General features: G+C 40.3%; 1 protein-coding gene across 3 annotated transcripts in view; it reads left to right on the top strand.

The window, feature by feature from the left end:
- The window catches only part of TTC8 (tetratricopeptide repeat domain 8), a 58,353-nt gene extending 41,459 nt beyond the window's left edge, over positions 1-16,894 (top strand). For all 3 annotated transcript variants that reach the window (XM_059182575.1, XM_059182576.1, XM_059182577.1), the window contains 5 exons: positions 7,877-8,016; positions 9,356-9,530; positions 9,832-9,954; positions 14,127-14,210; positions 16,207-16,894. In XM_059182575.1, the coding sequence (XP_059038558.1) occupies positions 7,877-8,016; positions 9,356-9,530; positions 9,832-9,954; positions 14,127-14,210; positions 16,207-16,323 (639 nt within the window). In that variant the 3' untranslated portion in view covers positions 16,324-16,894. The remainder of the gene's footprint in view (positions 1-7,876; positions 8,017-9,355; positions 9,531-9,831; positions 9,955-14,126; positions 14,211-16,206) is intronic.
- The last annotated feature ends 10,100 nt before the right edge of the window (positions 16,895-26,994 follow it).

The raw sequence follows: 26,994 nt of genomic DNA, 5'->3' as shown, positions 1-26,994 counted from the left end.
GACTCCTGGGCATTGGTCATATGGGCACCCTCTGCCTACCATGTACCAAAATACCAGACTCCCAGACATAAAGCAGGTGTTCCTACACCATATCAGGTTTATGCACCATACTCTTTGTACAGAAAGTTTACATATATGAGCCCCTCTTGTCATTTGAGGGAAGTTTTATTTCAATATAGAGAACTCACCAAGTTCTCGGATGCCCAGGGACCAACCTTATAAACAGGCCTTTCTAAGCACAGCAGTTTCAGGCCTGTAACACTCTCTCCTGCAGAGATCCATCCCTAGGTATAACAATGGATGGAATCCTTTTTTTCTATTGTATGTTCTATTTGACTATTTCTGGTAACTAGGAATACATTAATTTTTTAAAATTCATTTGATACTAGAAAACAGGTCCAATACTGGTGTGCCTGGGTGGCTCAGTCGGTTAAGCATCTGCCTTCAGCTCAGGTCATGATCCTGGGATTCTGGGATTCGCCCCACATTGGGCTCCCTGCTCAGTAGGAAGTCTGCTTGTCCTTTTTCTTCTGCCCCTCTCCCCTGCTCATGTTCTCTCTCTCTCTGAAATAAATAAATTTTAAAAATCTTTAAAAAATAGACTTAATACCCTTTTTACATTTTAATGCCTTATCCAAAAATTCTCTTAGATTTTCTAAGTCAATAAAATAGTCATCATCTGCAAACATAGCTTTATCTCTTCATTTCAAATATTTTGCCACTTAATAATAAAAAAAAGTTATTGTTTAGGACTTCCCATACAATACTGACAAGCATCTCGGTACTCTCTTACATTCCTTGAAATTCTAGGTACAATGTTGTAAAATTATTTGTTAGGTTAAGAGTGGAAGATATTAATAGTTGCTATAACTGGATAATAGTATATGAATGACTTTTATTTTCTTTTTCATACTTTCTGTATTTTCCAGATTTTCTCTCATGAGCATGCATTACTTTTAAAATGAAAAGCAAATTTTATTTTTAAATTGTCTGGAAATACTGTTTCCCCTTTTGAAATATAATTCTGATAAACACAGAAGGAAAAGGCTGTGATCATTCAATAAAAATAAAATGCTGTATTTGTATCTCTGTATCTGTCCTTGTGTGACCCTAAATTGAGCACGAACAAAATTTTGACCAAAAGGCTTAAGAAATATAATTGTGTTCATACAGAGCGGTGACTGCCTCAATATGATCAGAGTTCTATGACCTTTAAGCTTCGCCTTCTGCCCATTTCAGTCCTTCTGCCCTTCTTTTCAGGCAGGAAGTACTGGCAGAAAGAGCTAGAAATCTATAGAATCTCTGATGGTTGCTAGTTGGAAGAATTCCTGCCAACCCTCTGTTATAGTCACCATTGCTTGGGCTGGGACAGGGAGTAGACCCTTAACCAGCTCCTTTCCTCCTTCCTGTGCTCAGGATCTGACCAGGCTTTGAAGGTTAGAAGTCTACAGGGAAGGTTTGGGGAGAAAAGTAGAATTGTAGTTGACTCTCAAAGTGGAGAAGAAAGCATTCAAGTTGTGGGGATGATATATCATCCACAGAAAGCACGATCAAGGACTAACTGCAAATTTAAAGGAGTGAGATGCAGTATTTCCCACTGAACCTAACAGTTAATTTCCCTTGTGCCAAAGTTTACCATTTAAAGACAGATTTCCAGTGTATTCTTTTTCTGTGACAATGATTTTGGAGTTAATTAGTAAAGTTAGCATTGCAGCCTACCCTACATATGCCTTTGGGGTTTTTGTATGTACATCAGACTTTTCCCTTGTGGGATCCTCTTCCTTTATGTTCTTTTTTATTTATCACATTCATTTTGATCTTGTATCTTTTCAGTGTTCTCCTATTTTAAAACGAACATGTAGTACTGCCTTGTGTTCATTCGCTTATTGTTTAAAATGATTTATTCTTGCTAAATTTATTTGGTTGTGGTTTTAATTGTTGAGGAATTCTGTTTATCCATTCAAAAGGCCGATCTCTGGACTATTCTTTGTTGAAGATATTTGAAATTGGAAATGTTACCTTAGGAGACATTATTCTAGTATCCCTGAAGTTTTCTGTGTGTAAAAATAACTTTAGGAGTGGTTGAAAAGTGCAGCCTATCCTCTGCCTACTGAATCAGATGTATTGGAAGGCAGGACTCAGGCAATTATTTGTATGTTTGAGCTCACTAGGTGTTTCTGATGTATAACAGTTTGAGAACCACTGCAACATTCACCTCAAGTTATTTGCCATTTTATTTTAAATAACTTAAATCAAATTATAGTATTTTGTGAATTTGTTCCAAAATAACCACTATCAACATCACTTAAATGATACTATGGTTATTTATGTACTTGAGGTGGCATTTATATATTTGAAAATATTTTTTAAATCTACATTGACAAAATTTATTCTAGAGTTACTATAAATTAAACAATTCTAATGCAGGACTGGATTAAAGGAGCAAAATAGAGTATGTATGTTCATACATATGAAAATTTACACTGTTGTAAAGACTGTCTATTAAAACCAACTGGATTATTGGATGATTTAAAAAAAAAATAGAGCTGGATGAATAATGATTTCTTATACTAAAAGAATCTATTACTGCCAGATGACTCAAAGATTTAAAACCATGAAAGTTCCAGAAAAAAAGATGCAGATAAATTATTTGTATAAACTTGGAATGGGAAGACCTAAGTGTGATAGAAAGTTGAAAGCCATAACAGAAAAGATTGAATTTGAGAAGATAAAAGTTAAATTTTCTATAGAGTTAAATAAGTTTTTTATAAAGCTAAGTTTTCTATAAAAACAAATGGGGTGCCTCGGTGGCTCAGTCTGTTAAGCAGCTGCCTTCAGCTCAGGTCACAATCCCAGGTCTCTGGGATGAGCCCGGCACTATGCTCCCTGCTGGGCAGGAAGCCTGCTTCTCCCTCTCCCACTTCCCCTGCTTGCGCTTCCTCTCACTGTGTCTCTTTCTCTCAAATAAATAAATAAAATCTTTAAAAAATATAGAAATGAAACCAAAACAAATAAACAGTGTAAAAATATCCAACGGGAAAATATTTGCCATACCTGAGACAGACAAAAGACTACTTTTAATTTCCTCAATCTATACATTGCTTAAAAGTTGCTGAATTTCAGATGGTTTCCAGATTGGTGGGAGAATTACACATGCATATGCACACACACATGCACAAATGGGGATTCACACAAACTTACAGGTTCTCATTTAGCCAAAATTGTAAACACTTATAAAAAGGAGGTGTTTCCTTAGAGCAGTTGTGGGTCAAAATCGTGGGGGTGGCTTTTGCGTAGGCCCTTGTTTAACTCCTGGCCTGCATCTTGGCTGTTGATCCTCTTCCTGCAAGTAAAATCACCCTAGAGATGAGACAGCAGCCAATTCCAGCTACACTGTAGCTACACCAAAATGCCTTTCATACTGGGGCTCAGTAAGACCCATCTGGAAGAACTTAAACCATCTATACTTGTCTTCTGAAGGAAATGTTTATAAACACCAGGACTTCCTGGATTTTGAACTTAAGTCACATCAGCAGACTCATTTAATCTAAAAGGAGAAAGCAGAGTCAGTGTCCAGAGATCTCTGAGCTACATGTCTGCCCCCAGCTCTCCTGTATCCAGGAGGACAGTTTCCCATTCAAGCCCCCATTACACAAGCCACTAGTAAAAGGACAAAAGATAAGAAAATGGGCAAATGACATGAATCGGCAGTTTACAGAAAAGGAAATATAAAGAGGTGGTGTATGAAACGCCTAACCTCAGTCATAATTGAAGAAATAAAAACTAAAATACTGAGATGCCTTTTTTGACTTAATCAGGTTGACAGAGATGGAGAAGTTCTATGACGTGTAGCGTTGTCAAAGTTGTGAGGAAAACCCCACGCATGTATAAACACTGGTGCTGGGAGTGTATGTTGGCACAGCCCATTTTGAGGCTGTTTGCGATTACTGATGAGATTTCCTCACATGCATACTCTGGCCCAGCAATTTCGCTTGTAGAATTTTCCTTAAGGATGTTTTCATACAAGTTCAGAAAGTTATGTACAAGGACGATTTTATAATATTTTTACAGCCAAAAAAAAAAAAAAAAGGAAACAAATGCTTCATGAAAAAGGGGCTGGTTAAATAAACTGTGGTCTATATAGATGGAAAACTGCAGAAATAAAAAAGTAATGGGGTAGAACCCTTTGTGCTGATATGGAAAGAGTCAAGACACAGAGCAAAAACAATGAGCCGTGTATCGGAATGTATAGAATGAAAAAAAAAAAGAAAGAAAAAAAAAACTGTGCAGAATGATTATGTTATGGTTAAAACTTGCATACATCTACACTTATGTGAACAAAATTTCTTGAAAAACGCTCAAACTAGAGGCACCTGGGTGGCTCAGTCAGTTAAGCATCTGCTCATGATCCCAAGGTCTGGGACCCAGCCCCACATTGGAGCTCCCTGGGGAGCCTGCTTCTCCCTCTGTCTGCTGCTCCCCTGCTTGTGCTTGCTCTCCATCAAATAAATAAAATCTTAAAAAATATATAATAGAAAAATACTCAAACTATTCACAGAACCTCTGACTGGATTTGGAGAGGGGACTATTTTCATTTTATAACCTTTTGCAGTGTTTAAATTTATTTAGCATAAGCACACATTTTACAACAACACATTTTAAAAACTACATGTGAGGTTGCCAAAAACATAAATTAGTTTCAGTCCAAAATTCCTCAAGATGACATAAATTATATGCCTATCAATCAAGTATACAAACATTCCAAAGTAATTTTATACAACTGAAAGCCTTGAAACAATTATCCATTCAGGCTGGAGTCTTTTTGCATTAGGCTGAATCGTGTCCCTCCCAAATTAATATGTTGGAGCGCTAACCCCCAGTGTGATGGTATTTGGAGATGAGGCCTTTTGAGACCCTTGTGGGGCCCTCATGGTGGGATTAATGCCCTTAATAGAAGAGACACCAGAGTGTGCTGGTGCTTGCTCTGCCATCTGAGGACACCGTGAGAAGGTGGCCCTTTGTAAGCCAGTAAGAGAGTCCTCCCTAGATCCTCACCATGCTGGCATCTTGATCTTGGACTTACAGCCTCCAAAATTTTGGGGAAATAAAGCTCTGTTGTTTAAGTCACCTAGTCTATGGTATTTTGGTATACCAGCTGCAGCAGACTAATACACCAACTTTGACAACAGTAGCACTGAAGCCTTGCATGGTGGGATGTTGTTGCCTGGAAACCAGAAGAGTCATGTTCCTTGGAACCCAGGCTTCTCAAGGCCATTAGGCTCAGTTAGTCGCTGCCTAGGTGTGGAGATTATTCTTTGGAAGGACAATATATTAGTCTGCTCAGGCTGCTGTAACAAAATACCATAAACTGAGAGGCTTAAAGGACATATCTTTATTTCTCATAATTCTGGAGGCTGGGAAGTCTAAGGTCAAGGTGCTGGCCAGTTCATTTCCTAGTGAGGGCCCTTTCCATAGTCTGTAGATAGACACCTTCTCTGTGTACCCTCACATGGTAGAGAGAGAGAGATTTTCTCTCTGGTATCTCTCTCTCTCTCTCTCTTTTTTTTTTTTTTTTTTTTTAAGATTTTTATTTTTTTGAGACAGACAGAGGGAGAGAGCAGGGAGAGGGGCAGAGGGAGAAGCAGCCTCCCTGCTCAGCAGGAACTCGATCCCAGGACCCTGGGATCCTAACCTCAGTGGAAGGCAGACACTTAACCAACTAAACCACCAAGGTGCCCTTGGTGTCTCTTCTTTAAGGGCACTAAACCCTTTCATGAGGGCTTCATCCTGATGACCTAGTTACCTCCCAAAGACCCCACTTCCAAGTACTATCATGTTGGAGATTAGGGCTTTAGTATGAATTTAGGAGGGACACAAACATTCAGTCTATAGGAAGGAGGGACTATAGGGGAGAGAATTAAGGTGCTCATCTATTTTTTCCTTTTAAGTTTTACAAGGGTTTTTTGTTTTTGTTTTTCACCAAAAAGTAAAAATACACTTTTGGTGAAATTCTTTTTATTCATGCTTTTCAGTAGATTCTTACATTCTTAAATTATTAAAGACTATTTGGAATAGTTGCATGTAAAAGCAGTACAAAATTCAGGAGAGAATGAACTCCCAATTAATGAATGTATCAACAGCCTTGTGTTTTGAAAAAAAAAATTACTTATTTTTCAGATACAAACAATGAATGAGAAAGCCTTTTCTCTTAAGGAACTAAATCCTGGCAGGGCTTTGAATAAGAATTTCAGATAGAAAGTATGTGAACAAGTATACATACAGAATGAATTTGGATCAACTCATGAATGTTTTATGGAACTAATATCAACCCCCTTCACTCCAAGCTGAGAAACAACTGCAAGATAGAAATAAGATTCAGAAAAATAGAAGATAAACCACTAACTTATCACTGATAAAAGCCGAATTGGAGCAAGTGGCTTTAGCTCTGTGACCAAAAGGACTTAATAGAATTCTGCCCCTGAGTTAGACAGCCTGATCCACCCAGATCAGAGACATGACCATATGACCTGCAGACCTTCTCTGCCCAGAGATCCTGCTGCACATGGCAGGGCAGAGCAGCTGGGCACGTCGCAGCAAGGTTGGCTTCCAAAGAGGTCCAGAAGGGGCTGAAACGAGCATGCTGAGATTGCCTTATGGGGATGAGTGAGGAAGAATGGGAAGAAAGGCCCCAAATATTTTAATACCAGCATTTCTCAAAGTGTGGTCCAGGGATTCCCTGGGGTCCCTGAGACCCTTTCAGAGGGTCCACAAGGTCAAAACGGTTTTCATATTACTAATAATGGATGAGATTGGGGATAATATTAATGACTATAATTTTTTGATATTGAACAAAATGCATTTATCTCTGTACTGTCCCCTCAGTTGTGGTATGAACCTAAACCTGCTCTAAAAAAAAAAAATAATAATAATAATAAAAAATAATAAAGTCCTGAAATTTAAAAAAAACATAGTGAAGTCCATGGAGGTTAAAAAAAAAGTTTTGTGTGATAAGAAAGTATTCTGTGGTTCTTCTTACAAACAGTGGAGTGTCTTAGATTTGATAAAATGTTACGAAAATCTAATGAGAAGTAGGAGTCCTCATATGATAAGACCAAGTGAGAGGTGCCCACAATACGTGTCGTATAAACTGAGAGGCAGAAGAGAGTTATGTGAAGTGAGGGCGTTAGGGATATCTCTGTGAGGACTGTGGAGCCTGCACTGGCCTTGAAGGTGGACTTGAGAGCTAGGACATTAATAACACTGAATGCATTGACTTAGGATTACTGGGGGGACTCCAGCTCTCCTGCTACTCCTTCCCCACTTCGGTGTATCCTGTGTGTAGCCATCAAATTATTCTTCAAAAACGTAAATACAGCCATGTTACTCCTCTGCTCCATCCTTCCCTTCCTCTCTCTCCTTGCCTTTTTTTTAAAGATCTTATTCATTTGAGAGAGAAAGAGCAAGAGAGCTAGCCCAAGCTGGGGGTGGGGGGCAAAGGGAGAGGGAGAAGCAGACTCCCCGCTGAGCAGGGAGCTGGACACATGTTCCATCGCAGGACCCAGATCATGACCTGAGCCGAAATCAGAGGCTTAACTGACTGAGCCACACAGGTGCCTATCTCCTTTTCTTCCCATCAGTTATACTTGTCTGACATTATATCGCCCATCCATTCATTCATTTGTCTTCCTTGCTAGCTGTACCCTCCTTGAGGATATCTAGCTTTGTCTTTTTATTCATATTGTGTCCTCAGGGCCTAGAACACAGTCTGGCACAGGGTAGGCTCTCAATATTTGTTGAATGAATGAACATAAATCAGCCAGAAGAAAAATAATTTCTTGGCACTGAAGTATTGCTCTTCTGTCTTGATGGAGAATAGGAAATGAACAATATTTCATCAGCAGCAGAATACTACAAAGAAGTTCTGAAACAGGACAATACTCATGTGGAAGCCATTGCCTGCATTGGAAGCAACCACTTTTATTCCGATCAACCAGAAATAGCTCTGCGATTTTACAGGTGTGCTTTACAGTCTCTTTGTAGAACTTTCCTGTGAAGTATCAGTACAGCAGCAATAAAGACAGAGTGGACATGCAGACAGATAATATATAGGCCATGTCTCTGGGAGACTAAACATTCAAGCACACAGAGGTTTTATGAGCATTCAGGTGACATGTAAGAATTTGAAAATGCATTGGTATTTGGCATCTTGTGGACACGTACCTGGATAAGTGAGTTTTTAACGCCGTGTCATCGGATGTGTTAGCCATTTTGTTGTCAACGAACAACTGTTCAATAGTTCCCGGAAACACTTCTGCCCATCACGGCTTCCCTTAATACCACCCCACAGCATATAAAGACCCCGAAGCTGAAATAGCAACGAGATTTGCAAAGAGCACTGGGTACCAGGTCCCGAGCTCTGACGAGGACCTGAAACAGCTTCCCCTGTTTTGTGAAGTATTGTCAACTCCTGTCCAGATAAGTATTCCAAGCCTAAATAAGTTCTGATCTCTGGTTTTCTTTTGAGCGTGTTCTTATTTCATCCTACAGATGGCTTGTGAGATTAATTTTTCAAGTGTTGATTTCCTCTTCTGCCCTTAGGTAATATACAAGGAGATAACTGGCTGCTGACAAGAGTTCTTTCCAAATATATGTCAGCAGCATAAACTAGGATAAAATGAATGCTGTTTTAGGCATAAGCAGCTGCCTCTACTCTCCCTCCCCCCAAATGGGTCATGGGTTCCTCAGAGCTGCTGAGGTAGATTTTCATTTGGTTATGTGAACGATCTAGTCTTTGGGGATTAATGATGAGTAGAAACAAATGGGTTTTTTGAGCTCCAGCATGAGAGCTCAGTGGATAAGGTAAGGATTGCACTGATGGTCTTGTCTTCCTTGGTGGAAGGTCACTGGAAGGTCAGTAGACACAGCATATATATACTGCAGATAACCAAAACCAAGCTTCATGTTAGCTGAAAACTTGAAGGTAAATCCTAAACACAGCCCTCAAATTAGAAGGTCTTAGGGGTTTACTGACTGACACCAAACCTTTATGAAGCACAATGTTGTGGGTTTTACTCTATGCGACTCTTGTGTCTTGGGTCTTCTAACAGTTTTTTGGGGGAAAAGAACGTATGTGAGTTGACTCTGACCTTGCCTCTCATACACTGCCCATGACCAGGACCTTTAAAAAAGACATGCTTTTGTATTTGCTTTGACATTTTTTTTCATTTCCTATAATACTTTGTATTCATCGGGGATATTAAAAGTTATAAAACATTTCTAACTTTATTAAAAAAATAGGTCTTAATATTTATCGAGTTGGTCTGACACCAAAATATGTGTGCTCTTTTTTGAAAAGGCGACTCCTGCAGATGGGTGTTTATAACTGCCAGCTTTTTAACAATCTGGGACTCTGCTGCTTCTATGCCCAGCAGTATGATATGACTCTGACCTCGTTTGAGCGTGCCCTTGCTCTGGCTGAAAACGAAGAAGAGGCAGCTGATGTCTGGTACAACCTGGGCCACGTAGCTGTGGTAGGCTGTTTCTCTAATGTAATTTCTGGTATAGAAAAGGTAGCTGTAAGTTAGTTTGAAGAAATGTTCAGGTAGCATAAATCCAGATTTGGTTACGGTCTTCCGTAGCAACTGCATGATTTCTGAGAGTCACCCTAGAACTCATTTTCTCAGGTTGGATCCTCATATGTACAATTCACACTTGATTATGATCGGTCCTTGTTGCTTGGTAGCAGAAGAGACACCACAAGGAAAGAAGGGAGGAGATGGTGGGTGTAAAAGTATGGAGCTGTGTGTGCAAATACCTGCTTTTTTGTTCAAGGGCATTGGAGACATGAACTTGGCCCATCAGTGCTTCCGGCTTGCTCTGGTCAACAACAACAACCACGCCGAGGCCTACAACAACCTGGCCGTGCTGGAGATGCGGAAGGGCCACGTTGAGCAGGTCAGTGAGCTACCGTGGTTCCTTGGACGATCTGTTTCAAAGAGAGCTCTCAGGTGTAGCTGTCTTTTATGCTGCAGTTCATTTATTTTTAAAGATTTATTTATTTGAGAGAGAGAGGTCATGAATGGGAGGGAGCAAAAGGAGAGACAGAATCCCAAGCAGAGTCCCAGCTGAGTGCAGAGCCTGGGCTCGATCCCAGGACCCTGAGATCAGGACCTGACCTGAAATCAACAGTCGGTTGCTTAACCCACTGAACTGCCCAGGCACCCCTACATGCTGCAGTCAAAAAATGATCTCTAGAGACTGACTAACTGGATTTGAATCCCAGCTCTGTCACATATTAGTGATGTGATTTTGGACAAGTTACTTAACCTTTCTGTTTTCCCCTAAGCTTTAGTTTTATCAGGACAAATCTATACCTTCCTAGTCTTCCTGGTGTTAGTGAACGGTTCATGGTTCCCAGTCCCCCATCCACCAATAGGGTGGTCCAGCCAAAAGCCAAGGAGCCACCCTTGAAACCTGTCTGTCCTAGTTGCCTCTCGCTGCCACCCCAGGCTCATGGCATTCGGCAGGCCCTGCCAAGTTTTACCTTCAAGCCCCATCCCAGACCTGACTACTTTTTCCCGCCTCTACCACCCTTCTCCAGACTGCCCTCTGCTTTTGCCTGGACTCCACAACAACAGTCTCCTTGCTGGTCTTTTTGTCTCTACTTATGAGCAAGTAGTTGTACCCTAGACCACGCCCTCCTCACAACAGTGGAAGGGATTTAAAAAATACTAAACAAGAAAACAAGAATGCTTTTATCACTACTTTGCTCAGCATCCTCCACAGTCTTTCCTTTTCACTTGGCATGAAATGTGGATTCAGATCTTGGCCTACAGGGTCCCACATAATCCGGCCTCTGGCTCTCCCTCAGACCATATCTTTCATCACTTCTCCCTTCACACCGACTTTCGGACACATCAGCTGCCTCCCCGCTCTGCAAATACGCTGCGCCTGTTCTTAGTTTACAGCCTTTGGGATGTTCTTTCAGATCCTGCCATGACTTTTCTTTTTGTCAGTCGGGTCTTAGCTTAATCACCACCTCCTAAGAAAGGTCATCTCGGATGTCAGTCTAAAGGAGCCCTCAGGCACGATCACATCTCCTCCTAATTTTTTCCCTCACAATACTTATTTTATCAGATATGTTCATATTTCTATGTAGAATGGAGCATGGCCGCCATGTGAAAAGAGGGGGACCTTCTTTGTCTTCCAACTGCTGTATTTTTACCATCAAAACAGTGCCTGGCCTACTGGGTGTTTACCTAAAGATACAAATGTATGATCTGAAGGGACACACGCACCCGAATGTTTATAGCAGCAGTGTCCACAATAGCCAAACTATGGAAAGAACCTAGATGTCCATCAACAGATGAATGGGTAAAGAAGATGTGGTATATATGTACCATGGAATACTATGCAGCCGTCAAAAGAAACGAAATCTTGCCATTTGCGACGATGTGGATGGAACTAGAGGGTATTATGCTTAGTGAAATAAGTCAATCGGAGAAAGACAATTTTCATATGATCTCTCTGCTAAGAGGAAGTTGAGAGGCAACGTGGGGGGTTTTGGGGGGTAGGGAAGGAAAAAATGAAACCAGATGGGATCGGGAGGGAGACAAAGCATAAGAGACTCTTAATCTCACAGAACAAACTGAGGGTTGCTGGGGAGAGGGGGGTGGGGATAGGGTGGCGGGGTGATGGACTTTGGGGAGGGTATGTGCTATGGTGAGTGCTGTGAAGTGTGTAAGCCTGATGATTCACAGACCTATACCCCTGGGGCTAATAATACATTATATGTTCATAAAAAACAAAACAGTGCGATGCGTAGTGAGTGTGTAGTTGTGAAGTGAATGGACAGCACAGACAGCGAGGTAACAGCAGTACCTGAAGGTCTTCTGGGAGGATGAGCAGATCATGCATGGAAAGCACTGGGCATGGTAGCCTCGTACTGAGCACACATAGATGCTTAATACATTAAATTATTTAAAAAGTTTAAAATGCTAAATATCCTCCTACAATATTAATGACAATCAAGGAGAGATAAGTACTACATGCCAGACTTTAAAGATGAAGAAACAGGGACTCAAGGAAGGTAAGGAACTTGACCTGCAGACACAGTGTTAACCTCCCAGCTGGTCTCCTAAGCACCGTGATGAATTTGTAACACAACAAGGAAAGAAGCATCCTTGGAAATGTTGCCTTTGTTTCACAAATTCCCACAAATAAGATGGGTTAGTATTTTAGAGACAAAAACTAACTACAGTGGGGTGCCTGGGTGGCTCAGTGGTTTAAAGCCCCTGCCTTCGGCTCAGCTCATGATCCCAGGGTCTTTGGATCGAGCCCCACATCGGGCTCTTTGCTCAGCAGGGAGCCTGCTTCCCCCTCCCTCTCTGCCTGCCTCACTGCCTACTTGTGATCTCTGTCAAATAAATAAATAAGATCTTTAAAAAAAAAAAACCAAAAAACTAACTACAGGGCCTCTTGAGCAATTCAGAATTAAGGGTGCTGAATTAGTAGTGGAAAATCCAAGTATTACTTTCAAACCCTCCAAAACTTAACTACTAAGAGCCCACTGTTGACTAGAAGCCTTACCAAGAATGTACACAGTCAATTAAGACATATTTTATGTCATATGTATGTATACTGTATTCTACAACAAAGTAAGCTAGAGAAAATAAGAAAATCATAACGAAGATAAAGTACTTATTGAAAAAATCCACACCTAAGTGGACCCATGCAGTTCAAACCTGTGCTGTTCAAGGGTCGACTGTACTCTAAAATGGGAACTTACATGGCGAGTACTGTGAAGTGTGTCAGCTGTGAAGTGTGTCACAATTCACAGACCTGTACCCCTGGGGCAAATAATACATTATATGTTCATAAAGATAATTAATTAAAAACAAACAAAAATAAATAAAGTAAAATGGGAACTTGTTCTATGATGGACCAAGTGCTTTTGGGAGTTTTCTCTGTTCCCATGTTGGTGATTTTGTTTCCTACTTATTACACTTGCTCTACTATGAACCGATTTGAAAGGTTTTGGTGAAAGTTTTCATGCTACTAACCTTTTTTTTATTATTAAAATTATACCTTGATTAAAACAAAAATAGCTAATCATTAAAAAAAAATCAAGTGCTCACTTCGGCAGCACATATACTAAAAAAAAAAAAAATCAATATCTACCATCCCATATGTGATTTCCCATTAAACAAAAAAAAAAGATATGTCCACAGGTCATGGATGGAGGTTTTGGGTTTAGTTACAAACTGGAGGGGTGCTCAGCAACTTGGAATGGTGAGTTTGTGGTCCTAACTATCCTTTGAGCCTATAGGGGATACAAATTTTGTTTTTTGAGTACTTGAAAGAACAAAAAGCTAGTCATTTTCAGTTGCAGTCACTTGTTATTTTGATGTCAGCACTGTTATAAACACTTACCACTGTCTTCCAGCACTGAACTGGGGGCTTGGAAATTTACTATGTTTTTTTTTTTTTATTGTTGTTATTATAGTATTAGAGAACAGGTAATTAGAAGGCTAAGAAATCAATCAGCAATGAAAGCTAGGTTAATAAGACTTTTTTTTAGCATTGAGAGGATTATATTTTGATTTGTCATATTGAAATATAAACGTCATTAAGAACTGTGGTTCTCGACTTTAAATCTACTCTTAATTTGATTCTTATTTTGAAGCAGTTTTATCATTAATTTTGGCAAGATATAAGTATTAATTGTATTTCAGTAAGTCCTATTTCACAAGGAATGTCACCTGTATTTCTCAGAGGATCACATTTATTAAGGTCTTTTTTTTTTTTTAAGATTTTATTTATTTATTTGACAGAGACACACAGAGAGAGAGAGAGGGAACACAGGCAGGGAGAGGGAGAAGCAGGCTTCCTGCTGAGCAGGGAGCCCAATGTGGGGCTGGATCCCAGGACCCTGAGATCATGACCTGAGCTGAAGGCTGACGCTTAACGACTGAGCCACCCAGGCGCCCCTATTAAGGTCTTATCTCGGGTAAAGGATTCTTTTACCAAAAGCAAAACAAAACAAATCACAAATATAGTGCTGATAGATGCTCATGTACTTTTGGTTTTCTCCCTCCACCCCGTTTTTTTTTTTTTTTTTAATACAGGCAAGAGCACTGTTACAAACCGCGTCATCCTTGGGACCCCATATGTATGAGCCACATTTTAATTTTGCGACGGTCTCTGACAAGGTATTCTCTTTATCGACTCATCATCCAGTCTGTTTCTTTTTCTTCCCTGGGTTTAAAAAAAAAATTACAGATAAATAAGGAGAAAGATAAATAAGGAAATTATAATGATGTTTTGAAAGAAATGATTTTTTAAATATTGTATGCACCTGTCTTTCACTTCAAGGGACAGTTTAATAAACTTTAAAGAAATTTATCACTGAATATGGACTAAACTTACTATTATAGATTGCTTTATAGATTGTTATCAATTGCAGAATTATTTTATTTTTAAAATATGACATTTAGGCCTGAAAAAAATACTCATTTAGTAACTCCTGGTCGAGGAAGGATTTAGTAATTGGGTTTTATTTTTATAGCAAAGAAATCTTGTATTTTATTGTAGACCATATTGCCATCAAGGCTCTGCCATAATTGCTATAAAATTAGGGATATCAATGAAAGCTATCTTAGCTATGAACAATGTGGGAAAAATACAACTTAATACTATGTTTCAAGTCAGTTAATATGCAAGAGCTAAAAGGAATCACGCCATTTTCAATAAGAACAACAATAAAAGGTATCTAATAACTAATTTTTACTGAGAAATCTTCCTTTAACATGGAAAGTAAGTTTGAAGGGTAAGGAAATGGCTAAAAGTGTTTGCTGGTGTAAAGACACTCAGAAGACATTATGAAAAGGTCATTTTTCAAAGCACAAACACGAAGCCATCCTCACTTTCATTTCTGCTTTGGAACCAAGCAGTCATTTCTAAGGGGTCATTTTTGAGGGCTTGTCAAGTGCCAGCCACTATTCCTGGGACTCTACACACCCTCTCTGATTCTCCCAACCAGCTGTCATGTAGGTCGGCCTTCCTGATTCGTTTTTTTCATACAACTGATGTTTCATTTATTGAGCCTCTGCTATGTGCCTCTGGCACTGTTGTCAGCACAAAGGATGTCAGCTGTGAATAAAACAAAACCTCTACCTCATGCAGCTTACGTTCTAAAGGAACCCAAGGCTGGTTGAGCTTCTAAGGCTCCCCGAGAGTCGCATGACCCTGGCGGGGTCAGAATTTATACCCAGCACCCAACAATCCCCATGCGTTTTCCACTGCCCTGCATGGCCATGTACTTAAACCACAAAGACTTGATAACTGTTTTTTACTTTATCACATTTTAATAATATATAACTCAAATGAGATATTTCTTTAAGCAAAATGCTGTATTTTCAATAAAATAAAATGGTATGTTAAAAAGAAATGCTACTAGTTTTTTAAAAGAAGAAATTTACGTTTTTAATATGTACTGCGTGTTTCAAAACAAAAAAACCCTGCCAGAATTGAATTATCTAGGTTTTGTGTGCACGCACATACTAAAAAGCTCTCACTTTTTGTAAACGTATGCGTGAATCCAGATCTATTCAGATGGATCCAGATACTGTGTGCTTTTCTCTGGGACTGGACTTTAATGCCAGCTTTATTGAAAATCAGATACCCTTAGTAAACTTCTAAAGACAGATATCTTCTCCCACATTACGTGGCTAGCTCCGTTTAAAACCTCCCTGAGCGTGTTATTTTATCTTATGTACAATCGTTTTTGCTTGAATTTTCTGTCTAAAAGATAATGCCCTAACCACAGTATCTTTATGGCACATTACAAATAGTTGTCCAAGGGCTTTTAGAAACTATACAGAGCTGGCTATTGTAGAATGCAGATGTTATCTTATTTTTATAATATTACCTGTGATAGGAAAAGAAAACAAGGTTTATGAATTCATAACTAGACAGCTGTAGTGGAGCAGAAATTATTTGTGTAATTGGATATTTTATTTCTCTCTTGTTTTTCAAGATTGAATTGTAATCTAGGTGAAAGAATTCTAAAATTAAAGTGGCATAATCCAAGCAATTTACCCTTAAATCCTTTAATTTTCTATGGTGTAAGGTAGTACTTTTTTTTTAACTTTCTTACTCATTTTTTCCTGGTCTCATCCTGTGGTCTTATTCTGGTATTTCTTACAGATTGGAGATCTGCAGAGAAGCTATGTTGCTGCTCAAAAGTCAGAAGCAGCATTTCCAGATCATGTGGATACCCAACACTTAATTAAACAGCTAAAGCAGCATTTTGCTATGCTCTGACTGTCCCACAGACCAAGTATATTCTCGGGCATAGGATATATATGAGGGGGCATTACACAATGGGAAAAGTAGTATGTTTATATATATATATATATATATATATATATATATATATATATATATGCATGCTATACAGACCTGTGCTTAATACTAGTGAAGAAGACGTATTGGAGTTTATATAAGAATTCATAAGCAAACTTATTAATAATAACTTGTATAGTATTATAAAAGATAGGATTTAATGTTTGTAAATAGATCGTGAAAACTTCTCCCACATTATATGGTAGATGTTTATAAAAATGTTTACAAAACATTTTCATGAATTTCCTCGAATTTTTACAATGCATATTTTTAATGTTAAGCTGGCCATTAGCTAACATGTAGCTTCAGAGGTCTGAAGTCACCATAAAGATCACAGTTCTTTGGGTAAAAATGTGTATATTCATCCCAGTTAGAGACTTTATTTAGAACTTAAAAATTGTATTTAAAACTGTTTCTCAAAGGCTTTACAAGACACTACACATTTTCTTATATATTATGCTTTAAAATAAATCAGTGTGTAATACACCAATATTCTGTCATTCTTCATGAGTTTTTATCTTAGACATCTCAGCTAAAAGAAGTTTTTCAGAAGTCCTGTGACCTTAGAAATCAAGTCGTTATTTTAATTTTACTTGATGTACCGCCAATTTTGAATTTCCCTGAGAAGCTATTTACAGGCTATCATTTTATCAATATAAGACTATCGGTATTAGAAACAGAGTCACAAGCCCAGAGCCCCACCTGCGGTCAGCCTGGAGGTTAGGCCAGATCCCAAGACCCTGCACTGCAAAATCCTGGAAAGACTCTTAAACTCGTCTCCTCCCATATTTAGTGGAATTCTCATCCATGCATTCACACAAGGAAATGTGTTAAAGGGACAAAGCCACTCAGTCAGATTTAGGACTGTGGGACCCCTCACTATTATTCTTTCGGTTTTTAATGTCATGAAAATTATTTTACAGATACTTGTTTCTGTTCAGATTAGCTGGAAAAGCTGGGAGTTTGAGGAATGAGGGCAGGGACTTCAGAGGATTTGTAGTTGAAGGTCTTTGTGGCACAGATGACCAAAGCCAGGCCTGGGGTCGCACTGCCGGGCCGTGGTATGGTCACAACTAGAACCCAAGACCTTGTTCGTGTGCTTTTTTACCTGCTTCTCCAGGACATGCTTTTTAGTTCATGAGAATTTCCTCAAGTGCCATCCAATGTCCTAATACTGTATTCAATATTTAGGTTGAAATTCTGTCATGTGAATCATTTAAGCTAAAATAAGCGCTAACAGCAGCTTGCATTTATGGAGGATGTTGTATGTGCCCAGTACGGTTCTAAGCACTCGATGGGGATTATTCCTTTGATTCCCGCTGCAGTCCTAGAAGGTGCTGTTACTCCTGTCTTCCTTGGTAGAAAAATGAGGCACAGAGAAGTCAAGGAACTTGCTCAGGGTTATAAAGCGTGTAAGTGGCAGAGCTGGGATTCAAATGCAGATAATATGGGCCCCCTGAGGACGTGCTCTTCGCCCTCCAGAGAGATCACCTCAGGGTTTCTCCTGTAAATAAAGCTACGCCCTTTTCAAATGAATGTTCTATGCATTAATAAAACTGGATAGTATGGGAATATTAACACAGCAAAAAATAAATGAGTCAGTATTCCTAAGGTAACATGGAGCTATTTTTGTCTGGAGTTTATGTTAATTCAGTGTGAAGAGCAATGCAAAGAATGAGTCAGGACGGCTCCCGGCGGAACGATGGCTGAAAAGAACACTGTGCAGCCGGAGCTAGATACATCTTTGTAATAGTTATTTCTGGACTGCGTCTCTGGCTTCGGTGCCAACATTTCCGTAGAAGGAAGGTAACCAGTTGTCTTCTGCCCTGGCTTAAAAAGTTCATGTTACAAATTGCTCCACCAAAATTAACATCATTGAGCTTCCCACTGATGAAAAGAAGAAACTGGCAAGATCCCAGCCAACACAGTAATTGCTGGGGTTGGAAGGTCTTCCTTCCCAAATAGGTCAAGTCCGAACCAGTCCTCTATGGTTCTCATTGCTGTTACGTTTCTGAATGACATGTCCCAGCGTCAAAGCACCCAACATCATTTATGGCCTAGAGATAAGAAAATTCATAAAGAGGGCACATCACTACACTTTTAATGTGGTTTCCACCACTAACTCTTCCTTAACATGAGGGATTCCTATCAAGAGCTTTCAGCTGGGGTTGAGTTTAAGCATTCTGAAAAACAAAAGATTTCCGAAATACTGTGGTAGGACCCAACACTGGAAAATAATGAACCCAGAAATGGAGTTGAGTTAAGAAACCGTTACTGGATAGTTTTTAGTTCCAGGAGACAGATAAATGGGAATGGTCTGTGGATATGTTCCAGACTCCCAAAATGGTTATCGAGGCTCAGATATTAGGGGAAAAATTTGATTCAGCAATTTGAAAACTACGGCAGTTCTACATCTTTCCACACAGACGGCATTTATCCTATTTTTGGCTGACTAAAAAATTAACATTTCTGAGAGATGCTGTGATCTTATATCCTTGATATTAAAGCCAAATTCTTGAGATGAAGGAACAAAGATTACTAAAGGTTGAATTATAATCGTGTGGGACTATACTATTTTCTGCACTGTGACCCTTCCCCGTCCCCGAATCCTGACTCGTCAGGAGTAATTTCTTAGCGGAGTGTAAAGAACAAAGCTCTTGGAGAACACCACCACTTTATCTCAGGGAAGAAAAGGCCAAACTTAGACACATTTTAGGAAGACAGGTTTTTTTTGTATTTAGATAAAGCAGACCCGTCTCCAGTATTTGAAACTCAAGTTTCTGTGGGCTCCAAGATTCCACACCTGCCGACGCCTCGCACCTCACAGGCCGCTCTGATGGAACAGCTTGTTTCCTTCTTTACAGGATTGTTTCTCTCTTTTTCTAAAATCGCGGTCCCTTTAAAGCTTCTCCCTTTCGAGCACTACCCTATCTCCTTTGTCATAACATCTTGAAAGAGCAGGTGAGGTTTGTTGCGTACTTCACTTCACTTGTTCCATGGCCCTTTTCAGTCTGGCTTCAACTCCAATTGCTGCTGGAACTCCTCCCATCGAGGTTGTTATTAACTCCCAGTTAGCAAATCCAAAAGATTTTTTTAGTTTTAACGTAACAGTTTCTGATATTCTTTATATACCACACAATTCTCTCTTTTAAAGTGTATCATTTGGGATGTCTGGGTGGCTCAGTCCGTTGAGCGTCTACCTACCTTCAGCTCAGCTCGTGATCCCAGCATCATGGGATCGAGTCCGATCGGGCTCCTTGCTCATTGGGGAGTCTCCTAACTCTGCCTGCTGCTCACTCTGCTTGCATTTCCTCTCTCTCTCTCTCTCACTGACAAAGAAATGAATAAGGTCTTAAATAAAGTGTACATTTGATAGTTTTTAATATATTTACAGTTGGGCAACCATAATTATAATCAATTTTAAAAGACCTGTATACTGAAACTATAAGAAAACTACAAGACATTCACGAAAGACGTTGAAGATGTAAATAAGTAGAAAGATATTTTGTGCTCATGAATTGGAATATTGTTAAAATACCCATGCTATCCAAAGCAATCTACAAATTCAATGCAATCCCTATCAAATTTCCAATGATATTTTTTTCACAGAAATAAAAAAAAAAAAAAACCCAATCTTAAGATTTGGAACCACAAAAGAGCCTGAGAAGTTAAATCAATCTTGAATAACAAAACTGTAGGTGTAACGTATCCTGAGTTCAAACTGTATTACAAAGCTGTCATCAAAACAGTGCGGTGTTGGCATAAAAATGGGCACACCGATCAATGGAAAGCAATAAGAAAAAGGGGGAAAGGACAATCTCAAATAAATGGTGCTGGGAAAACTTAACAGCCACATCCATGAATGAAACTGGAACACTACTGTACCCCATGCACAAAAATCAAGTCAGAGCAGAGCACTTGAATATAATATCTGAAACTATAAAATTTCAAGGAAAAAAAAAAACATAGGCAGTAAGCTCTTTGACATCGGTTTTGGCAATTTTTTGCACCTGACACCAAAAGCATAGGCAATTGAAGAAAAATAAACCAGTGGGACTACATCAAACTAAAAAGCTTCGGCAAAGAAAATGATCCACAAAATGAAAAAGCAACCTACATAACAGGAAAAAATATTTGTAAATCATATATCTAATATGGGGTTAATATTCAAAATATATAAATAACTCATACAACACAATAGCAAAAAAAAAATCTGATAAAAAATGGGTAGAGAACCTACAGAGATATTTTTACATGGAAGATAAACAGATGGCCAACAGATCCATGAAAAGGTACTCAACATCACTAATCATCAGGGCAATGCAAATCAAAACCACAATGAGAGATTATCCCATACATGTTAGAATGGCTATTATTATAGAATGAGAAATAACAAGTGTCAGTGAGGATGAGGAGAGAAGGGAACTCCCGTGCACAGTTGGTGAGAATGTAAATTGGTGCAGCCACTATGGAAAATAGTATGGAGAGTTCTCAGAAAATTAAAATAGTCATATGATCCAGACATTCCATTCCTGGGTATTTATTTGAGGGAAGGAAAAATACTATCTTGTGGAGTGCCTGGGTGACTCAGTGGGTTAAAACCTCTTCCTTCGGCTCAGGTCATGATCCCAGGGTCCTGGGATGAGCCCCGCATCGGGCTCTCTGCTCAGCAGGGAGCCTGCTTCCTCCTCTCTCTCTGCCTGCCTCTCTGCTTGCTTGTGATCTCTGTCAAATAAATAAATAAAATCGTAAAAAAAAAATACTACCTTGAAAAGTTCTCTTGTACCCTGATGTTCATTACAGCGTTATTTGCAATAGTCAGGACATAAAGGAACCTAACTGTCCACTGTAGTAATGCTGTGTTGTATATTTGAAAGTTACTAAAAAGAGTAGATCTTAAGTCTTCATCACTGAAAAAATATTGTTACTATGTGAGGTGATAGATTTTAACTCCTTATTGTGATCATATTGTCATATGTACATATATCGAATCATCATGTTGTATGTCTGAAACTAATAAGTTCTATATCCGTTAAACTTCAATTAAAAAAATCTTAAGAACATAATGGAAGTTTTAATGTTTTGTATTATGAAATGATGATGTTTTGCATTTTAAAAGTCTATCCTCCCAGATCAGACATGTGGAAATTTTTCCTATCGGAAGTGCTTATTCTCACTAGTTTTATATCTTAGAGCTACCTCCTGTATTGTATTTTGACTTGTTTCTTTTCTGTGGAAAACAGGTGTAGATAAAAACCAGGTGCAAGTAAGACTTTTGGATGCCATTGGCGGAGTAAAAGTTAGAGAAGCTCATTTTTTGCCCAAGAAAAGACTTTCAAAGTTATATGTAGGCCGAGTTACTAATTTCCAAAAACTTCAAGAACTATGCATAGCACGTGAAGGCCAATGGATTTTTGTTATAAATTGAACTCTCTCAGTTCTTTGCGGTGTCCTGGGGTCAGGTTCAAATCTACTTGGAATTCCACACTTTTCCCACCTTCCCTTTATGCCACCAAACATAATTACTAGTTCTCAGCATATTGAGAATAACCGTATGAAAGCTTAGGATCCCTTCAGAACCAGCTCCCTCAGGAAGCACACCCTGATTGGGCAGAATAAACGTCCCCTACCTCTGAAGTCCCACAGCAGCGTGCCTGTACCATGCAGGTGACAAAGGAAGACGAAAAAGAGGGAAAAGGGAGCAAAGAAGAGATGGCGCAAACTGAAAACAAACAGTATGGTGGATTTAAACTTAGCCATATCCATAATTGTATTAAATGTAAATGGCCTGTCTCAGCGCAGGCTGCCATAATAAGCCCACCACAGATGCGGTGGCTTAAACAACAGAAATTTATTTTCTTACAGCTCTAGAGCCTGGGAAAGTCCACGATCAAGGTGTCAGCCAATTCCGTTCCCGGTGAGAGCTCTCTTCCTGACTTGTAGATGGCTGCCTTCTTGTTGGGATCTCTCGTGACAGAGAGAAAGAGAGTTCTGCTATGTTTTTCTTGTTTTATAAGGGCACCAGCTGTACTGAATAAAGGTCTCAACCTTATGAGCTCATTTTGCCTTTCTGACCTCTTTAAGGCTCTGTCCCCGAATGTATCAGGGGGTTAGGGCTTCACGGATGAATTTGGGAGGGCACAATTCAGTCCATAGTCTGGTCTAAATGAAATATGGTTATCCCCAGTTAAAAGGCAGAGATTTTCAGACTGGCCAAAAAAAAAAAAGAAAGAAAGAAAGAAAGACCCAGATACAAACTACCTACAAAAGACACATTAGGGGCGCCTAGGTGGCTCAGTGGGTTGGGCCACTGCCTTTTGGCTCAGGTCATGATCTCAGGGTCCTGGGATCGATTCCCTCATCGGGCTCTCTGCTCAGCAGGGAGCCAGCTCCCCCCACCCCCGCCTGCCTCTCTATCTACTTGTGATCTCTCTCTGTCAAATAAATAAATAAAATATTTTTTTAAAACACACACACATTAAATGTAAAGACCTGAATCAGTTACAAGGATAAGAAAGGCTATACCATGCTATATGAATGTCAGGTGAAGGATTCTGAGCAGCCAGAGGACAGAGAAGTTAGGGAGGGGCCTTCCAGGCAATGTTAATGGGCAAACACATTTGGGGGCCACTAGAATATGAATTTGTCGGGATAGAGCTGGGCAGTAGCAGCAGGAGCAGGCTAGGCATGAGAGCAAAATTTGGAGGCCTAGGAAGAATTGGAACAGAAGGTTTCGAGTCCACAGTTAAGGAGTTCAAGCTTTACCTGAGTTCAGGTTGAAGAGGAGGCAAGTGTTTTGTAAGAATTGATGTAGAGGTGGCGCCTGGGTGGCTCAGTGGGTTAAAGCCTCTGCCTTCGGCTCAGGTCATGATCCAGGGGTCCTGCGATTGAGCCCCACATCGGGCTCTCTGCTCAGTGGGGGGCCTGCATCCCCCCCCCCACCGCCACTCTGCCTGACTCTCTGCCTATTTGTGATCTGTCTGTCAAACAAATAAAAATTAAAAAAAAAAAAGAATTTATGTAGAGGCAATGTTTAGGATCAGCTGGAGAATATAAAGTTGGATATAAATTTTAAATTAAGTTTTCTGGGGAGAGTGTGAAAATGAATACCCTTATACTAGATAATAAATAAAAATTTCTCAGCTGCATAGTACATGCAACCAATCAGATAGTTTATGCCACACTTCGTGGATTCACCCTTTTGTCCTCCCATTCGCATTCAAAAGCATAAAAATTGCCTAGATGGCTCCAACTCACGAGTAGCGCACTGAATATCACAGATGGTGCTTCATTAATCATGGTTTGCAACAAGTAGTGTTCTTAACAAGATTGCTATCTTTTTACAAATGCAGGGCTTCTAGTTATATGATATTTTGTATTTCATGAGACAGGAATTTGGGGGAAATAAAAACAGTAATGCTTACCCCAGGCTACAGTTTTTTTCCATTATAGTATTTATTACAACATTAAAATTAGTGTCTAGGGGGAAGTGGTGGTTACTCTGATGTATTCTAAAGTTTGAAAACCAATTTGCTAGGATTTTTTTTTTTAAGATTTATTTATTTGAGAGACAGAGAGTATGGGCAGGGAACGGTGGAGGGAGAGGCAGAATCTCAAGCAGGTTCCCTACTAAGTGCAGAGCCTGACATGGGGTTGGCTGCCGGACTCCATCTCATGACCCTGAGATCATGACCTCAGTGGTAATCAAGTGTCAGACACTTAACTGACTAAGCCACCAAGGTGTCCTGCTAAGTGGTTTCTAAGAGCACCTTTACCTTTAAATTTCTCAAAAGACAAACTATCGAAGTTTCCTCAAGAAGAAATAGATAATCTAAATAGCCTTATATCTATTAAAGAATCTACCTGTTACTACAACTCAAATGAGAGATATCCAGTAAATCTCCAGTGGGAGATGTTCCAGCTTCCTTTGGAGAGAGGACTTCAAATTGAAAGATTCCGACTACCTTTCAAGACCCTCATGATATACTTGTGAACAGAGGTGGGGAGAGAGAACACCAGAATGAGAGGTCATTACTATGGATTCGGTGCCCACTGCTTGTAATCTTTACAACTCTACAAATTAACTGACATGATTCCCATTTTCCTGGCAATAACCCCAGAGGAATTACCTACCATTCCCAAGGTCATCTGGAAAGTAAAATGCAGAGCTGGAAGGAGGGGCACCTGGAGGGCTCAGTCGGTTGAGCGACTGACTTCTGATTTTGGCTCAGGTTGGGATGTCAGGGTCCTGAGATTGAGCCCAAAATAAGGCTCCACGCTCAGCGAGGAGTCTGCTTGAGTTTCTCTCTCTCCCTTCTCTCTGCCCCTCCCACCCCCCTTGCATGCTCTCTCTCTCAAATAAATAAATAAACCTTTTTTAAAAAGGTTTATTTATTTTTTTGAAAAAGACCTGGGAATCTCAGCCTCTTGGTGTGCTAACTCCTTTAAGCCAGTTAAGAACAGGTGAACTGGCAAAAGTAGATGACAAGGAAAGAGCTCCCTGTGAATGCGATAAACATCAAGATGCGATGGAACAGGGGTGCCCAGCTCAGTGGGTTGAAGCCTCTGCCTTCGGCTCAGGTCATGATCCCAGGGTCCTGGGATGGAGCCCCACATCTGGCTCTCTGCTCAGCAGGGAGCCTCTCTCTGCCTGCCTCTCTTCCTACTTGTGATCTCTGTCAAATAAATTAAAAAAAAAAAAAAAAGATGAGATGGAACAAATGGTTCACACACATGAGAAGTCTCCCGTGTCCTATTTTCATGAGTTCTATAGGTCACAAAGTGCTTGTATGATCTTCTCTGCCACTGTCAGCAGCCCTGTGGGCCTGGCGGTCCAGCAATTCAGATCCCCATTGGACAGATGAGAAACAAAGTTCAGAGACATAAAATGGTCCCCCCAGAGCTACACAGCTGGTAAGAGACCAAAGGAGGAAATAATGCGTCTATTCCCCACTAGACCAGTACATTTCCACCTTCCCAACCAGGCAGCCTTCTAATAACGTAGACACTCCCTGGAAGGCAAAGCTGAATGTGTTCAACTTCCTGTGACTGGACACGGTCACCTCAAACAGCACTGAGCACATCTTAGTTACGTTACAGTGACTAAGCATGTACGAGGTTTATTCATTTGAAAGACAACAGGAGGAAGTCACAAATGACTCTGACAGAAACAGGAGGCAATACACCCCCTCCATGCTGACCGGCCAGGCTTAACAGGGGGTTAGGCTGGTTTTATAGCCCCTGACAGGATGTCAATCGAAAAAAAAAATTTTTTTTTCCTCGGGAACTTCCATTGAAAACAACACAAGTTCTCATGACTTGCCCTGTGTTCTTGATTTCCCAGGACAAGGCTCCTTAGTTTCATGTCCTTGAAGCTTTTTAGCCAGCAGCCTTTCCAGGTGCTTGGTGACATTCACTAACAGGGGCCAGCGAGGTGGCAGAGCTGAGAAAGTCACCCCAAGAGGTCCCCAGCGAGCATGACATTTGAGGCTGGAGCCTTCTGGTTTGTTCTCTTTAAAATAGCCACGTGGATCTTGCAACTAACCCCAAAGCGTATCTGTATTTGTTTTAATATAAAAATAACATGTCCCTCACATTTTCACACAAAGCAGCTATTCCAGGGCGAAGGTCTATAATTTAGCCTGTGGTTTTGCCAGCAGTACCCACACCATCCTTCTATTTTCTCAGCTCGAGGTGGAAGAATTAAGTAGGTGGAGTTTGCCCTGTTTAGTACCTCCCTCCCCTCCCCCTCCCACCCTGGCTCAGCCCGCCTCCTTTCCTGCTGCTCAGGTCTCCGGGTTCTGCCCTGCCCTGCCCAGCAGCACCTCCTGTTCTAGACCTTTGTATCCCTTCCCCAATATTTGCCAGTTCTGTCTTCTTCCCTCAAGAGGATGCCAAAACCGCTCTTGAATGTTGGCAGCTTTATGCGTTTCTCCCTCCTGAGTAGAATACTTGTAATTTCATTTGAGATCTCGGGCATCATGGCAGAATGATATGGGAGACATTTGAGGGCGGGAGGAGCCCCACGGCAGCCCTAAGCTCACATCATGAAAGCAGCCACCTTGGCAGAGACACTGCTCTAGCAGATCCCCAGACTGGGAGGGGGGCTGGTGACGTTAGCCCAGCCAAGAGCCAAAAAGCTTTAGTTTCTCTCTTTTTAAATAGCTTTCCTGGGCTTTCACCGTGCTGTTGCCTGAAGCTCTACTCGGTGCACTTTAATTTTCAAATGGGACGCAGGGATAGGACAGCGATGACAGCAGGATTCAAAAAAAGGTTGATCTAAGCCCTTGACGGTCTCCAGGTTCCCAGGAGACCAGAAAACGGTGGCTCTCCTCAGTTTATCCTTCAGGTGAACCACTGCTCATTGAGATTTGAATCTGTTTCTAGTACATCCTGTTAAAAAAAAATCTCAGGGCCGACTCTCCCATGAATAAAAGTGTTAATTACATTTTCAAAGCTGTAAACTCAACGCAATGTGTTTGGAAGGGGGTGGGAGGATGAATACGTGTTTTGAGACACTTTCTGGGCTGACTTTGTTCACACATCCATTTCTGCCCATACGGTGCCACACAGATTACACCTTTGGGGTTC

This window comes from Mustela lutreola, chromosome 7, assembly GCF_030435805.1.
Source record: "Mustela lutreola isolate mMusLut2 chromosome 7, mMusLut2.pri, whole genome shotgun sequence".
Classification (NCBI taxonomy): domain Eukaryota; kingdom Metazoa; phylum Chordata; class Mammalia; order Carnivora; family Mustelidae; genus Mustela; species Mustela lutreola.
This window is presented reverse-complemented; position numbering and strand designations above follow the sequence as displayed.